At 46.3% G+C, this 18,007-nt stretch overlaps 1 protein-coding gene across 1 annotated transcript in view; it reads right to left on the bottom strand.

Moving 5' to 3' along the window:
- The window catches only part of SLC6A2 (solute carrier family 6 member 2), a 444,356-nt gene that overhangs the window by 326,440 nt on the left and 99,909 nt on the right, over positions 1–18,007 (bottom strand). The window contains exon 3 of the mRNA XM_068261624.1: positions 16,812–17,049. Coding sequence (XP_068117725.1) covers positions 16,812–17,049 — 238 coding nt within the window. The remainder of the gene's footprint in view (positions 1–16,811; positions 17,050–18,007) is intronic.

Below are 18,007 nucleotides of genomic sequence, written 5' to 3'. Positions count from 1 at the left end.
CTTCTTCACGTATTTCTCTTTTCAATTTTTTTTTTAAAGAAATGCAGCTATTTTTGAGCGTTACAAATAGCTGGTGGGCGCACGCATGTTGGAAGCGCCATTGTATGTGCTCCCTGGCAGTGGAAACACAAAGACAGCAGGAGGTAAATTCAGCAGCAGGAGGAGGAGGATGAGTGTGTGGCAGCAGGCAGTCAATGAGGCAGGCAGCTCGCCGTGACATAATAGCCCTGGTACCTAGCGGTGATACCAGGGCTGTAAATAAACACAACAGGAGGTCCCAGACAGCGGTCGTGCAGCCCACATTGTGTCCAATACACAACTGGGACAACACAGTTTTCAACCCGGGCACCTCAGAAAAATTAAACCTTTTTTTTTTTTTAAATGGTTTGTTTGGTTTTTGGTTTTGCAACCAATATAGCTATTGTTTGACGTAATAGCTGGTGGCAGAGTGGCAGCAGAAGGTAAATCATCTGTGTACCCTGGCAGTGGGAAACACAGACAGACAGCAGCAGCAGCAGCAGGAGGAGGTATGGAGGAGCAGTGTGAGTGTGGCAGCAGGTAGGCAGCGTGACATAATAGCCCTGGTACCTAGCGGTGATACCAGGGCTGTAAATAAACACAACAGGAGGTCCCAGACAGCGGTCGTGCAGCCCACATTGTGTCCAATACACAACTGGGACAACACAGTTTTCAACCCGGGCACCTCAGAAAAATTAAACCTTTTTTTTTTTTTTAATGGTTTGTTTGGTTTTTGGTTTTGCAACCAATATAGCTATTGTTTGACGTAATAGCTGGTGGCAGAGTGGCAGCAGAAGGTAAATCATCTGTGTACCCTGGCAGTGGGAAACACAGACAGACAGCAGCAGCAGGAGGAGGAATGGAGGAGTAGGCGAGCAGCTACTGTTTGACGTAATAGCTGGTGGCAGAGTGGCAGCAGAAGGTAAATCATCTGTGTACCCTGGCAGTGGGAAACACAGACAGACAGCAGCAGCAGCAGCAGGAGGAGGTATGGAGGAGCAGTGTGAGTGTGGCAGCAGGTAGGCAGCGTGACATAATAGCCCTGGTACCTAGCGGTGATACCAGGGCTGTAAATAAACACAACAGGAGGTCCCAGACAGCGGTCGTGCAGCCCACATTGTGTCCAATACACAACTGGGACAACACAGTTTTCAACCCGGGCACCTCAGAAAAATTAAACCTTTTTTTTTTTTTAATGGTTTGTTTGGTTTTTGGTTTTGCAACCAATATAGCTATTGTTTGACGTAATAGCTGGTGGCAGAGTGGCAGCAGAAGAAGGTAATTCTGTGTACGCTGGCAGTGGGAAACACAGACAGACAGCAGAAGGGCAGTACACAGCAGCCCACTGTAGGTGTAAAATGTGTGGCTGCAGGCGACGTAATAGTCAAAGTGAACCAGGATGGCTTAGTGAGCAGGAGCCAGGAGGTGGTAAAGGGTGGTAAGGCACATTAACGATGGTTCCGGCAGCCAGTTCATGTCCCCCTCTCGCCGACAACAGGGGCCAGGAACTCGCCTTCCACCCACGCCTGGTTCATCTTGAGAAACGTCAGTCTGTCCACAGACTTGTGAGACAGACGTGAGCGTTTCTCGGTGACCACGCCACCAGCTGCACTGAAGCAGCGCTCGGACAGCACGCTGGAAGGGGGGCAGGACAGCACTTCCAGGGCGTACTGCGCCAGCTCGCTCCAGATCTCCATGCGCTTGACCCAATACTCCATGGGATCAACAGGGGCATCGCTGTCAAGCCCGCTGTACGACCCCATGTAGTCAGCCACCATGCGGGTCAGGCGCTGGCTGTGACCGGAGGAGGATGCTGCTGCATGCATCTCCTCTCTAGTCACTGCTGCCGGAGCCTCTACAGTCCTGTAGAGCTCGTGGCTGAGAGACAGCAGGTCTGTGGGGCGCTTGCTGCTGCTGGATGCAGGCACCTGCTGCTGCCTCTGTGCTGGCTGCTGGACAGTGGGGGTGGAAGGCTGGGGGAAGGCTTCCTCCAAGCGCTCAACAAGGGCCTGCTGCAAGCTCCTTATTTGTTGCGCTGGGTCTCCTCCTGCAGGCGGCAGGAACTGGCTCAACTTCCCCTTGAGGCGTGGGTCCAACATCATGCTGATCCAGATGTCCTCCCTCTGCTTCATCTGGATCACCCTGGGGTCCCTGCGCAGGCACGTCAGCATGTGCGCTGCCATTGGGAAGAGGCGGGCCACGTCTGCTGGCACATCGACGTCAGTGCTGTCCTCATCCTCCTCCTCTGCCGCCTCATCCTCTCTCCACCCCCGCACCAACTCAGCTGCGCTGTGCTGATCCCCCTCATCAGCAGCCAGGTCAGGGACCTCCACCAAGTCCTCCTCCTCCTCCCCCTCAGAGGTGGACTGCGCAGCTGGTTGCCGCTCCTGCTGGTCCAAGGCTGCCGCTCCCTGTTCCAGCAAAGCATCGAGGGCCCTGTTCAGCAGAGAAACCAGGGGCACCCACTCGCAGACCATAGCATGGTCCCTGCTCACCATGTTTGTGGCCTGCAGGAAGGGAGCCAGCACTAAGCACACCTGCTGCATGTGCCTCCAGTCATCATCGGGGACGATGGACGGGAAGTTGCTGGTCTTGTCCCTTCTCAGAGCTGCGGAAACAGTGGCCAGGGCAAGGTACTGTTTGACAGCGCGCCTCTGTTCAACCAGACGCTCCAACATCGCCAGGGTGGAGTTCCAGCGAGTCGGAACGTCAAGGATCAGCCGATGGCGTGGCAGATCCAGCTCCTTTTGCACGTCTTCCAGGCTCGCACAGGCTGCAGCCGAGCGCCGGAAGTGACGCACAACATTCCTTGCCGTTTCCAGCAGTTCGCCCATCCCCTGGTAGGTGCGCAGGAACTTCTGCACCACCAGGTTCAGCACGTGGGCAAGACAGGGGATGTGGGTCAGGTTTCCCCTGTCTATTGCGGCAACCAGATTGGCCCCATTGTCGGCCACCACCTCTCCGACTCTGAGGCCTCTGGGGGTCAGCCAAATCCTCTCCTGCTCCTGGAGTTTGGCCAACACATGGGTTGCCGTCAGCTTGGTCTTCCCAAGGCTGACCAAGTGCAGCAGCGCTTGGCAGTGGCGGGCCTTCACGCTGCTGCTGAGGCGGGGGGTTTGGCCAGGTGTGCCGGAGGATGGCAGAGGATCGGAGGAACCTGCTGCAGTTCCCCTGAGCCTGCGGGGTGGCACCACCCACTGTGTTGCTGCTGCTGCTGTGCCCGCTGCTGCTCTCCCATCCTCACCCCCTTCCACCAAGCTGACCCAGTGGACAGTGAAGGACAGGTAGCGGCCTGTCCCGAAGCGGCTGCTCCAGGAGTCCATGGTGACGTGGACCCTTTCACCAACCGCGTGCTCCAGCCCTCGCTCCACATTGGCCATCACAAAGCGGTGCAGTGCAGGAATGGCCTTGCGGGAGAAAAAGTGTCTGCTGGGGAGCTGCCAGTCTGGGGCTGCGCAAGCAAGCAGCGCACGAATGTCGCTCCCCTCCTGCACGAGCGTGTACGGCAGGAGTTGGGAGCACATGGCCCGTGCCAGCAAGCCGTTCAGCTGCCGCACGCGACGGCTGCTGGGAGGCAGAGCCCTAACCACCCCCTGGAAGGACTCGCTCAAAAGGCTCTGGCGTGGCCTTTTGCTGACACGGGAATCAGCAGACACAGCAGAGGAGGCCACTGAGGACTGGCTGCCAGAACAGGCCTCAGTGTCGGCGGCAGGAGTTGCAGAGGGGGGAGGAGCAGTGCGTTTCCGCACTCCTGCTGGTGCTGCTGGAGGAGCAGGAGGGCGGGTGGCTGCTGTTGCTGCTGCTGCTGCTGAAGGCTGTGCCGTGATGGGTGTGGTGCCACTGCCAGCAGCAGATGCCTTCAGCCTCTGGAACTCCTCATGCTGGTGGAAATGTTTAGCCGCAAGGTGGTTGATGAGCGAGCTGGTGCTGAACTTTAAGGGGTCTGCACCTCTGCTCAACTTCCGCTGACAGTGGTTGCAAGTGGCGTACTTGCTGTACACAGTGGGCATGGTGAAAAACCGCCAGATTGGTGACAGAAACTTCCCCCTACGGCATGGAAGCGCTGCTGCCTGTCTCCCTGTGGTGGTTGGGGGGGGGGCTTGGGTGCGGCTGGGGGTGGTACTGGCTGATGCTGCTGCTGCTGCTGCTGAGCCTGAGACACCAGCAGGCTGTGGGACGCTGCCAATGCTTGCAATGATGCGCCTCCTTGCAAGGCCCACAAGCGCATCCTCCTCCTCCTCCTCAGAGCTGCTGAGGACGACATCCCCTGGAGGTGGTGGCACCCAGTCTCTGTCTGTCACCGGGTCATCATCATCCTCCCCCTCCTGAAACATGTCCTGCTGGGATGAGGACCCCCCAAACTCCTCTCCTGATGCATGGATGGGCTGCTTGACTGTCGCCACAGTCTTGCTGTCCAATCCCTCATCCCCCAAAGTGCCCATCAGCATCTCCTCCTCAAGATCGCCAACAACAGCAGGCAATTTACTCATGATGCCTGGGGTCAAAAGACTGCTGAATGACAGGTCGGCGAGTGACGGTGAACTGGCCTCCTCCCCAGACCCTGCTGGGCGGCTGCTGCGAACAGGGGTGGTGGTGGTGGTGAGGGTGGAGGCCTCGGATGCAGAGCTGATGGCAGGCTGCTCATCCTCCGTCATGAGTTGCACCACAGTGTCTGCATCCTTTTCCTCAATGGGACGTTTCCGACCCGGCTGGAGGAAAATGGGAGCAGGTGCTACACGCTGCTGCTGTGTCTCTGCAGCGTGAGTTGCAGATGCTCCTGCTGGGCGGCGCCCAAGGCGTCCACGGCCAGTGGCTATGGGAGGAATGTTAGCCACTGACGCTGCTGCTGCTGCTGCGGAACTGTGCATGGTGGCGCGCCCGCGGCCGCGGCTTGCCACAATGCTGCTCCCTCTCCTCCTGATTCCCTTGCTGCCCTTCCCCTTGCCCAAACCGCGCTGGCTGCCACTTCCAGACATCTTAAATGTTTTGGGCGTATAGACAAAAGTTTTGTAAAAGGGCGGGTGAAAAGTGGGGTACTTTAATGGAGTGGGTTGGTTGGTGAGGTGACTGAGTGAGTGTCCCCTAGTACAGTAAGTAAGTAGTAACAGTCAGGAAGTACAACTAGCAGTTACAATAATCAGTAGTAATCACAAGTAAATTTAGTGTGTGTACACTCAGACAGTGAGTGCACGCACGCAGGAGCTAGTAGCCTATGAACACAGTGACTGAGTGTCCTAGACTCCTAGTACAGTAAGAGTAAGTAGTAACAGTAAGTAGAACTAACTAATTACAATAATCAATCAGCGATCAGAAGGAAATGGAGTGTGGGTGTGTGTACACTCAGACAGTGAGTGCACGCACGCAGGAGCTAGTAGCCTATGAACACAGTGACTGAGTGTCCTAGACTCCTAGTACAGTAAGAGTAAGTAGTAACAGTAAGTAGAACTAACTAATTACAATAATCAATCAGCGATCAGAAGGAAATGGAGTGTGGGTGTGTGTACACTCAGACAGTGAGTGCACGCACGCAGGAGCTAGTAGCCTATGAACACAGTGACTGAGTGTCCTAGACTCCTAGTACAGTAAGAGTAAGTAGTAACAGTAAGTAGAACTAACTAATTACAATAATCAATCAGCGATCAGAAGGAAATGGAGTGTGGGTGGTGTGTGTACACTCAGACAGTGAGTGACCGCACGCAGGAGCTAGTAGCCTATGGACAGTGACTGAGTGTCCTAGACTCCTAGTACAGTAAGAGTAAGTAGTAACAGTAAGTAGAACTAACTAATTACAATAATCAATCAGCGATCAGAAGGAAATGGAGTGTGGGTGTGTGTACACTCAGACAGTGAGTGACCGCACGCAGGAGCTAGTAGCCTATGAACACAGTGACTGAGTGTCCTAGACTCCTAGTACAGTAAGAGTAAGTAGTAACAGTAAGTAGAACTAACTAATTACAATAATCAATCAGCGATCAGAAGGAAATGGAGTGTGGGTGGTGTGTGTACACTCAGACAGTGAGTGACCGCACGCAGGAGCTAGTAGCCTATGGACAGTGACTGAGTGTCCTAGACTCCTAGTACAGTAAGAGTAAGTAGTAACAGTAAGTAGAACTAACTAATTACAATAATCAATCAGCGATCAGAAGGAAATGGAGTGTGGGTGGTGTGTGTACACTCAGACAGTGAGTGACCGCACGCAGGAGCTAGTAGCCTATGGACAGTGACTGAGTGTCCTAGACTCCTAGTACAGTAAGAGTAAGTAGTAACAGTAAGTAGAACTAACTAATTACGATAATCAATCAGCGATCAGAAGGAAATGGAGTGTGGGTGTGTGTACACTCAGACAGTGAGTGCACGCACGCAGGAGCTAGTAGCCTATGAACACAGTGACTGAGTGTCCTAGACTCCTAGTACAGTAAGAGTAAGTAGTAACAGTAAGTAGAACTAACTAATTACAATAATCAATCAGCGATCAGAAGGAAATGGAGTGTGGGTGGTGTGTGTACACTCAGACAGTGAGTGACCGCACGCAGGAGCTAGTAGCCTATGGACAGTGACTGAGTGTCCTAGACTCCTAGTACAGTAAGAGTAAGTAGTAACAGTAAGTAGAACTAACTAATTACAATAATCAATCAGCGATCAGAAGGAAATGGAGTGTGGGTGGTGTGTGTACACTCAGACAGTGAGTGACCGCACGCAGGAGCTAGTAGCCTATGGACAGTGACTGAGTGTCCTAGACTCCTAGTACAGTAAGAGTAAGTAGTAACAGTAAGTAGAACTAACTAATTACAATAATCAATCAGCGATCAGAAGGAAATGGAGTGTGGGTGTGTGTACACTCAGACAGTGAGTGACCGCACGCAGGAGCTAGTAGCCTATGAACACAGTGACTGAGTGTCCTAGACTCCTAGTACAGTAAGAGTAAGTAGTAACAGTAAGTAGAACTAACTAATTACAATAATCAATCAGCGATCAGAAGGAAATGGAGTGTGGGTGGTGTGTGTACACTCAGACAGTGAGTGACCGCACGCAGGAGCTAGTAGCCTATGGACAGTGACTGAGTGTCCTAGACTCCTAGTACAGTAAGAGTAAGTAGTAACAGTAAGTAGAACTAACTAATTACAATAATCAATCAGCGATCAGAAGGAAATGGAGTGTGGGTGGTGTGTGTACACTCAGACAGTGAGTGACCGCACGCAGGAGCTAGTAGCCTATGGACAGTGACTGAGTGTCCTAGACTCCTAGTACAGTAAGAGTAAGTAGTAACAGTAAGTAGAACTAACTAATTACGATAATCAATCAGCGATCAGAAGGAAATGGAGTGTGGGTGTGTGTACACTCAGACAGTGAGTGCACGCACGCAGGAGCTAGTAGCCTATGAACACAGTGACTGAGTGTCCTAGACTCCTAGTACAGTAAGAGTAAGTAGTAACAGTAAGTAGAACTAACTAATTACAATAATCAATCAGCGATCAGAAGGAAATGGAGTGTGGGTGGTGTGTGTACACTCAGACAGTGAGTGACCGCACGCAGGAGCTAGTAGCCTATGGACAGTGACTGAGTGTCCTAGACTCCTAGTACAGTAAGAGTAAGTAGTAACAGTAAGTAGAACTAACTAATTACAATAATCAATCAGCGATCAGAAGGAAATGGAGTGTGGGTGGTGTGTGTACACTCAGACAGTGAGTGACCGCACGCAGGAGCTAGTAGCCTATGGACAGTGACTGAGTGTCCTAGACTCCTAGTACAGTAAGAGTAAGTAGTAACAGTAAGTAGAACTAACTAATTACAATAATCAATCAGCGATCAGAAGGAAATGGAGTGTGGGTGTGTGTACACTCAGACAGTGAGTGACCGCACGCAGGAGCTAGTAGCCTATGAACACAGTGACTGAGTGTCCTAGACTCCTAGTACAGTAAGAGTAAGTAGTAACAGTAAGTAGAACTAACTAATTACAATAATCAATCAGCGATCAGAAGGAAATGGAGTGTGGGTGGTGTGTGTACACTCAGACAGTGAGTGACCGCACGCAGGAGCTAGTAGCCTATGGACAGTGACTGAGTGTCCTAGACTCCTAGTACAGTAAGAGTAAGTAGTAACAGTAAGTAGAACTAACTAATTACAATAATCAATCAGCGATCAGAAGGAAATGGAGTGTGGGTGGTGTGTGTACACTCAGACAGTGAGTGACCGCACGCAGGAGCTAGTAGCCTATGGACAGTGACTGAGTGTCCTAGACTCCTAGTACAGTAAGAGTAAGTAGTAACAGTAAGTAGAACTAACTAATTACGATAATCAATCAGCGATCAGAAGGAAATGGAGTGTGGGTGTGTGTACACTCAGACAGTGAGTGCACGCACGCAGGAGCTAGTAGCCTATGGACAGTGACTGAGTGTCCTAGACTCCTAGTACAGTAAGAGTAAGTAGTAACAGTAAGTAGAACTAACTAATTACGATAATCAATCAGCGATCAGAAGGAAATAGAGTGTGTGTTGTGTGTGTACACTCAGACAGTGAGTGCAGTGCGCACACGCAGGAGCTAGTAGCCTATATGAACAGTGACAGTGAGTGTCCCTACGGGTACAGTAAGAGTAAGTAGTAAGTAAGTACAACTAACTAACAATAATCTATCAGTAATCAGAAGGAAATAGAGTGTGTGTACACACAGACAGTGAGTGAGTGCACACACGCAGGAGCTAGCTAGTAGCCTATAAACAGTGACAGTCAGTGAGTGTCCTACTCCTAGTACAGTATAACTACAATACTATTAGTAAAGGACAGCAGAAATACTGGTATAGATGAGAGAAATAAACAGAGGACAGCTGCCCACAGAGGCAAGGCCCCCCTGAGGCCTAAACCTGTAAGCTTGCAGCAGCTGCCTGTCTCTAATGTAACACACAAGCTACTAACTAAAATACAATGTCTATCTAACTAACAACAATATAGGTGTATATGGCAGGTGTAGGTGAGCAAAAACGCTAGGTAAATGATCACAATAGAGCACTTGCTAAGCCAAAGCACAAAGGAGCAACTCTCTCTCTGTACAAGTCTCAGGCAAGCATGGAGAAACGGAACATGGCGGCCGCTATTTATAGGGTAGGGGCTGGCCAGGGTCCCCCTCTGTGATTGGCTGCCGTCAGAGGGCCTGGGAGCCCTCTGATTGGCTCTAAGGACATCAATCTGGGCTATGACGCTATTCGAGCTCGGTACCGAGCTCGAATAGCGCCGGGTTGCTCGAATAGCTCGAATAGTGAATGGGCTATTCGAGTGTACTCGGATAGCCCATTCGAATAGCTCCAGCTATTCGGAGCTCGAATACCGAGCTCGAATAGCTGAAAAAGAGCTCGAATATTCGAGCTACTCGAATATTCGAGCTCTGCTGAGCACCACTGCGCTTGAGCAACACTACCGTATGAAATTGTAATTGCATTGTGTGTGGGGGCGTTTGTCATACGTTGGCCTAAGCGCGCAGCTGACCCAACGTACGAACAACGCCAGTGCGAGTAGCGACAGCAGAGTGGCTAACAGTATCATTCGGAACGACTGTTAGTGGGTCTTTGCTTCACGACAGTGTAAGATTGCAACTGTGTGTGTGTGTGGGTGCGTGGCATTCCCGTATTTGGCCTAAGCGCAAAGCTGACCCAAATAAGAAAACGCGGAGTGCGCGCTGAGGACTCGACAGCAGAGTGGAAGTGTCTAGCGAACCGCTAGTGGTGGCAGTGAGAGGTGTTCTGAGGGGTCCCAGCCTTGTTTTAGCTTGACTAAGGCTGCTTCCCCTCTCAGTCTGGTCAAACCCGCAGTCGGGAACCGTATACGCAGGCGTGCCGCGGGCCGGTTCCTGACAGGCACCACCAGGGATGTCTTAGGGATAGGCTTTACCAGGGGGGTATTAGGGTTAGGCACCACCAGGTGGGTCTAAGGGTTAGGGATAGGCAGAGGGAGGGTTCTGTGTGAGAGTAGGGTTAGGTTTAGTTGTGGTAAAATGTTAACAATATTTACCAATGTTTCACAACAGTTATTATGAACAATATTTTCAGATTTTATTACATGAAGAAACGATAAATGAGGGTTATTCACAATATTATACAGTTATAACGATTATACATATATTATCGTTTTTTAACAAACGTAAATAAATAAATAAGCATCTCGCAACACTGAGACGCATACACAACATGGAGATGAGCTTGGATCTCACGATCCAGACACTGGATGGAACCGGTGAAGATGAGGTGGGTGGAGTAAAGCCGGAGCAAGAGGCAGAGGTAGCTGCTAGTTGGGTCACAGTTAGAAGGGGTAGGGGAAAAAGTGGCAGGAAGGCTAGTCCCGAGTTGTCCCTCACTAATAAGTATGCTTGTTTGCGTAATATTGGGGAGGATGATTCAGGAGTAGCAATGCTGCAGCAGGATGTGCTCCTTAGCAACCAAGGGGCAGACTGCTGTAACGAGAAAGGGAATAGGAGTGCAGCTAAGGCTAGACAGGTACTGGTGGTAGGGGATTCAATTATTAGGCGCACAGATAGGGTAATCTGTCGAAGAAACCGTGAATGCCGTACAGTCTGTTGCCTCCCGAGTGCTCGGGTTCGGCTTGTAGCGGAAAGAATTGACAGTTTATTGGGTGGGGCTGGAGAAGACCCAGCTGTCATGGTACACATTGGTACCAATGACAAAGTTAGTGGGAGATGGAAGGTCCTCAAAAATGATTTTCAGGTACTTGGAGATAAACTTAAAGCAAGGACCTCCAAGGTGGTGTTCTCTGAAATACTGCCAGTGCCACGTGCTACATCTGAGAGACAGAGGGAGCTTAGGGAGTTAAATAAGTGGCTGAGAAATTGGTGTAGGAAGGAAGGGTTTGAGTTCCTGGAGAACTGGGCAGACTTTGCAGTTGGCTACAGGTTCTACAGCAGGGATGGGCTGCACCTTAATGGGGAGGGTGCAGCTGCATTGGGGGAGAAGATGGCTAAAAGGTTGGAGGAGATTTTAAACTAGGATCTGGGGGAAGGCGGGAGGATAAAGTCTCAATATGTAGACAAGATAAGGTAAAAAGACAGTGGGAGCCTAACATTATGGGGGGTGGAGAGGGGGTGGAGAGGGGGTGGAGAGGGGGTGGAGAGGGGGTGGGGACAGTATAAAGATTAAGGAGGTTGGTAAAACTTCAAGTAGCCCATTTCATGTAAACAAAATTGGTAAATGCGGTGGTAAAAATATAAAGTGCATGGTAACCAATGCTCGGAGCCTTGCAAATAAAATAGACGAACTAGAGTTCATTCTGAATGACAAAGGCTATGACATTGTGGGAATAACCGAGACATGGATGGATGAAAGCCATGACTGGATAGCTAATTTAAAAGGATACAATGTGTTTAGGAGGGATATAACAGGGAAAAAAGGTGGAGGGGTTTGTCTCTTTGTGAAGAATTATTTTACAGCTGTCCTCAACGATGAGATGGAAGAAGATTGCGAAGATGTGGAGTACGTTTGGGTAAATATTCATGGTGGAAATAAAAGTTGCCAATTGCTTATTGGGGTATGCTACAGACCACCCCTTATTAATGAAGCTGCAGAACTGCGATTACTACAGCAGATTGAAAAAGCTGCAAGTAAAAGTGAGGTCATAGTTACGGGCGACTTCAACTTTCCAGACATTGACTGGGGTATTGAGGCTACCCATTCTGGTAAAAGCAGCAGATTTCTGGCAGCACTACAGGACAATTACAAGACTCAAATGGTAACGGTGCCAACTAGGGGGAATGCGTTACTGGATCTGATCATTTCTAATAGACCAGATAATGTATTAAATGTGCAGGTTTAAGAACCTTTGGGAAATAGTGATCACAACATGATAACGTTTGATCTGGTGACTGATAGGCCACGGGGCAACGGGACCACTAAAACTATGGAAACAAAATGTCTAGGAATAAAAAAAGGCCTCTATGGATGAATAGAAAGGTTAGGGATAAAATGAAGAGGAAAAGGAATTCCTATAAGGTCCTAAAACAGGAGGGGACCGAGGCTGCACTAAGCAATTATAAGGAGTGCAATAAAAATTGTAAAAAAGAAATTAGGGTGGCAAAGATCGAAGCTGAAAATCAAATCGCTAGGGATATCAAATCTAACCGAAAAAAGTTTTACAAGTACATCAACTCTAAAAAAAGAAAGGTTGACTGTATAGGACTCCTAAAGGATGAGGGTGGGAACTCAATGGTGGATGACCAAGGTAAGGCAGAGTTATTAAATGCTTTCTTTGCTTCTGTCTTCACAAAGGAAACAGCACTGTTGCAAATTACAGAGGCAGAAGAGTCTCAATCTTCTAACTGTAATATTAAATATTTAACGCAGGAAGAAGTGAAGGCAAGACTAAATAAATTAAAAATAGACAAGGCACCTGGCCCGGATGGCATGCATCCTCGGGTCCTGAGGGAATTAAGTTTAGTTATAGATAAACCCCTTTATCTTATCTTTTGTGACTCTCTTGCAACTGGCAGAGTCCCAGTGGATTGGCGTACAGCCCACGTTTCCCGATTATTTAAGAAGGGCAAAAAATCAGATCCAGGAAATTATAGACCTGTAAGCTTAACATCAGTTCTATGCAAACTATTTGAGGGGTTACTAAGAGATACTATACATGACTTCATAGTAGAACATAATCTTATTTCTCAGCATCAACATGGGTTTACTAAAGACAGGTCCTGTTTGACTAACATGCTCAGCTTTTATGAGGTAGTGAATGCTAATATGGATATTGGGAATGCTGTAGATGTGATATACTTGGACTTTGCAAAGGCCTTCGACACTGTTCCCCACAAAAGTCTGGTGCAAAAGTTGAGGATGCAAGGACTGGGGAAGAGTCTGTGTGCATGGATAGGGAACTGGCTAATGGACAGAAAACAAAGAGTTGTGGTCAATAGATCGTACTCAAAATGGGAGACTGTTAGCAGTGGGGTCCCACAGGGGTCTGTACTGGGTCCAGTGCTCTTCAATTTATTTATTAATGACCTAGTAGATGCAGTAGTGAGCAATGTTGCTATTTTTGCAGATGATACAAAATTGTGCAGAATCATCAACTCTTAGGAAGATAGTGTCATATTGCAACAGGATCTGGATAGGATGGCTATATGAGCACATACATGGCAGATGAAATTCAACGTTGACAAATGTAAAGTCATGCATTTTGGTCGTACCAATGGTCTAGCACCATACAAAATAAATGGGATACAGTTGGGGACATCAAACTTGGAGAAGGACTTAGGAGTACTCATTGACAACAAGTTAAATAATCGTACTCAATGCCAAGCCGCTGCAGTTAAAGCTAACAAACTTTTGAGATGCATTAAAAGGGAAATAAAAACTCGAGATGCTAGCATATTATTGCCCCTGTTTAACTCTTTAGTAAGGCCACATCTGGAATATGGAATTCAGTTCTGGGCACCACATTACAAAAAAGATATTGCAGTTTTAGAGCAGGTGCAGAGACGAGCAACAAAATTGATACGTGGGATGGAAGGTCTCGCTTACCAAGAAAGGTTAGATAAACTGGGTTTATTTAGTCTAGAGAAAAGACACCTTAGAGGAGATCTAATTAACATGTATAAATACATCAGAGGGCAATATAATAGCTTGGCGGATGAGCTTTTTGTCCCTAGGCCTTCTCAAAGGACTAGAGGACATGATCTGCGCATGGAGGAAAAACGTTTTAGCCATTTATTTAGGAAAGGGTTCTTTACAGTAAGAGTGATTAAGATTTGGAATGCATTGCCACAGGAAGTCGTTATGGCAAACTCTATACCTGCATTTAAAGGGGGCTTAGATGCTTTCCTTGCGTTGAAAGACATCCATGGCTACAATTACTAGGTAATGCCTAATGATGTTGATCCAGGGATTTTATCTGATTGCCATCTGGAGTCGGGAAGGAATTTTTCCCTTTTGGGGCTAATTGGACCATGCCTTGTAAGGGTTTTTCACCTTTATCTGGATCAACAGGGATATGTGAGGGAGCAGGCTGGTGTTGTACTTTGTACTGGTTGAACTCGATGGACGTATGTCTTTTTTCAACCAAAATAACTATGTAACTATGTAACTATGTAATTATAAGTTTCAATTTTAAAACAGGGAAGATTATCGTTTTCACAACTTGCGATTTCATACACATTATTAAATGTTTTTTAATTTGCAAAACATTATTGTTAACAAAATACTACACAATATTTTTATAAACGCTATTACCGCTTATCGTTTACACCACGCGCCCTTTTTTCCCGACGCCCTTTTTGCATGTACGCGGGTCACCACATCATTGATTAATTTAGTTGCCAGCCTTTGTACTTGTTCTAGTATGTCAATGTCCTTCCTATAGTGTGGTGCCTAAAACTGTATCCCATACTCCAAAAGCGGCCTAACAAGTGATTTATACAGAGGGAGTAGTATACCAGCATCTCATGATTTCATTTGCCATTTTTTGCATCCCAGAATTTTATTTGCTTTAGCTGCTGCTGCTTGACTTTGAATACGTTTTTTTTAACTTATCAGCTAGTTATCCTAAGTCCTCCAAATCTGATGTTCCCAGCTGTATGTTATATAAATTATATGGTGCTTTACCATTGGCATGTCCAAGGTGCATGGCCTTACATTTATCTACATTAAATTTAAACTGCCATCTGTGTGCCCACATAGCCATGGTGTTCATATCCTGTTTTAAAATGTCACTATTCTGCTTAGTGTATATCATTTGCAAGGATGGCAACATTACTCTGTATTCTATCTTATAGATCATTAATAAATAAATTGAAAAGGATTGGACCTAGTACTGATCCTTTCAGGGCCCCACTGCTAACAGTTTCTCATTTTGAACATGACTTATTCATCACCACTCTTTGCCTTCTGTCCCTTAACCAGTTTTCTATACATATGCACACATTTTCTCCTAGTCCCTGTATGCTCATCTTCTGCAACAGGCTATTGTGGAGAACAGTATTAAAATCCTTTGAAAAGTCCAAGTACACTTCATGTATAGCTTTCCTAGAATAAAAATTTGCATTCACCACTTAACAAAAGCTGAGCATTTTGGTGAGACAAGACCTGGCTTTAGTAAACCCATGCTGATGATTATTCTGTGCTATAAAGTTTTGAATAGCGGCCCTTAGAATACCTTCAAACAGTTTACACACAATAGATGTTGCAGGTCTATAGTTTCTTACCTTTTCTCCTGTATGTGAGTCATAGGGAACTGACCCGCTTAAAAGACAATCATAGAATAAAAGTATGTACACATGCCATACTTTAGCAAATGACGGGTCCATCAGACCCTCCCACTGGGCGGACATTCTGCCGACAGAAGTATGTGTGTACACGCTGTCGGCAGACTAATAAGACAGTCTTATCAGTCTGCCGACAGTGTGTACACACGTCCTAATGTCGGCAGAACGTCCACCCAGTGGGAGGGTCTGACAGACCCGTTGTTTGCTTAAAGTATGGCGTGTGTACGCGCCTTTATATAAAATAGCCTCTTGATAACTGAATTTAACTCCTTTAGTACTCGGATGTGGATGTGTGTCAGGTGCCTTATCTATCTTAATTTTATCTAAGCATACCTTCACACCTTACTTTGTTAAGGTCTGTACACACATCCAATTTTAATCTGTAAATGACTGGCCAATTGCATGTAGTATGAGAGCATACCTACACAGTCTGTTCATAGTATGCAAAGTCTGTTAGCCCTCAAACTACGTGGCAGTGGTAAAATTGGCCAGTAGCCTCATCTACACAGTAAAATTTTCCATCAGATCGACCGGTGATCTGATAAGAAATTGCATCGTGTGTAGATGTCCAAATTGTTTCAGATCAATTTTGCGATAGATTTTGCATTGATAAGTACCCAAAATCTATTGCAAAATCTATTGCAATCTGATTGGACCGGTTGAAAATTATTTAATAGATCCGTCGAATAGATCCGATCTGATGGAAAATTGTACCGTGTAGATGAGGCTTTAGGTAATTCATGCTGAATAAGGTAGACTGTCAACAATCCATCACCATAGTAATGGCATGAATTAAAAATTTCAGCATTAGCTTGTTTTTCCACATTTAAGTTCCCTAACTGATCTTTTATGAGTCCTATTTACTCAGCCTTCTTCCTTTTTGAATACATGCTTGCCTGTACAATCTTACCACTGCTATGTAATACGAGGGACAGGAGGAGTTGAAAAACTTTTTGCCAAAATTGGACGCAATTGTTATTTATCGATATTTGTGGGCACAATTGTTATTTATCGTAATATAGAAAGTCTTTACGCTATTTAGTGGGAGGCTGCAATAAAATTGAAATGTATCGTATTATTGTTAGTGGGGATCAGGGGGGTTGTTAAGGTTAGGCACCACTAGGGGGGTCTTAGGGTTAGGCACCACCAGGCGGGTCTTAGGGTTAGGCACCACCAGGGTGGTTTTAGGGTTAGGCACCACCAGGGGGGTCTTAGGGTTAGGCACCATCTGTAAATATAAAGTAATACCGCAATTAAATTGTTATTTACTGTTTTTGTTATTGTTTTTATTATTTAACATTGTGCTTAAATTGTTAATTACTGATATTGCTAGTAATTTGGTTTTTTAACGTTGCGCCTAAATTAGCTTGCAACTTTTTCAAATGTATGATAAGGGATTACCTAAAGTATCCATTCAAAGTTAATTCACTTAGTTTACATTTCTACTACATAGATTTCTTAGGATTGTACAATCTATATTGTATTAATTAGTGAACACCTTAAGAAAATACAAAACATTGATTAAAAAAAAAAAACTTACTCATAAAACTGTGCTGCAGGAGTTGATCTGTACTTTGAGTACTGTGTTCCATTTCCAATAAAAGACAAATTGAGACGATTTGGGTCAGTGCATTCTTTAGTATTCCACATATTGTCACATGTTGTCCAAGGAAGTGCAGAGGTAAAGGAGGCTGCCAGATAATATAATGACCAAGCAATGATGACGTTATAGTAGAACCCAACATACAATGCTATTAATATGACAGTATATCCAACACCTGGAGGAAAAAATAAAATAATAACCATAAGAAAAAAATACTACATTAACAAAAGACAATTTGGAGCACTGCATACAGTCTTCTTTGATGTCTCCTCTCCAATGTACTTTTATTCAGGACATATCCAGTTACAGGTAAAACACTTGACTAACATGTTTCGGACTTCAAGTCCTTAATCATAGACTATGATTTTAAGTGTTAAAAGAATTACAGTATAATTGGCTACTTTGGACAAATAATCAATTTATGTGCTAGTTGACTTTGGTCTAGTCTGATAAATCATCAGCAACATTGGAATAAAAAACTAGCTTCCAAAATTTGCTTAGGTTTTTAACACAGTTTTCTTAGTGTTTGCCAAGGCCTTCACCTATGTGGTCCTTGTCATTGCCACCTTTTGTTTAATCACGCTTGGTTCAGAACCATAATACAACCACTGAAGTGACACATTCATTCACAATGTCGGAAAAAGATGAGTGAAAATATACATTTTTGAGGCATTTACCATCACTGAGATATCTGGTTTTCTACCGTTTAGCTGCTGAAAAAAACACTCAACAGATAATAGGCTTGATTCACAAAGCGGTGCTAACCTACTTAGCACGTCTAAAGTCTTTAGGCGCACTAACCAGGGTGCTAAGTAGGTTAGCACCGGTTTGCTCAATCAGTCCCATAGACTTTAATGGGCACTTCGCGCGGAATGCCCTGCGCTCTGTGCAGTGCGCGCTTAAAGTTTTACGCGCATAAAGTTTTGCGCGCGTTAAGTTTTACGCGCGAAAAGCTCGTTTAGACGTGCTAAGGGGGTTTTCACAGGCGTGCTAACAGGTAGCACCACTTTGTGACTCAAGGCCAATGTTTAATAAGTCTAATATATTTCTGTAGTGCTTATTTTTCCAGAAGCAAGCACTGTTTATATATTTACTTATTTATTTATTTTAAGGAAAAGTGACAAGTCAGTGAG

Source organism: Hyperolius riggenbachi, chromosome 11 (assembly GCF_040937935.1).
Source record: "Hyperolius riggenbachi isolate aHypRig1 chromosome 11, aHypRig1.pri, whole genome shotgun sequence".
In the NCBI taxonomy this organism is placed as follows: Eukaryota; Metazoa; Chordata; class Amphibia; order Anura; family Hyperoliidae; genus Hyperolius; species Hyperolius riggenbachi.
This window is presented reverse-complemented; position numbering and strand designations above follow the sequence as displayed.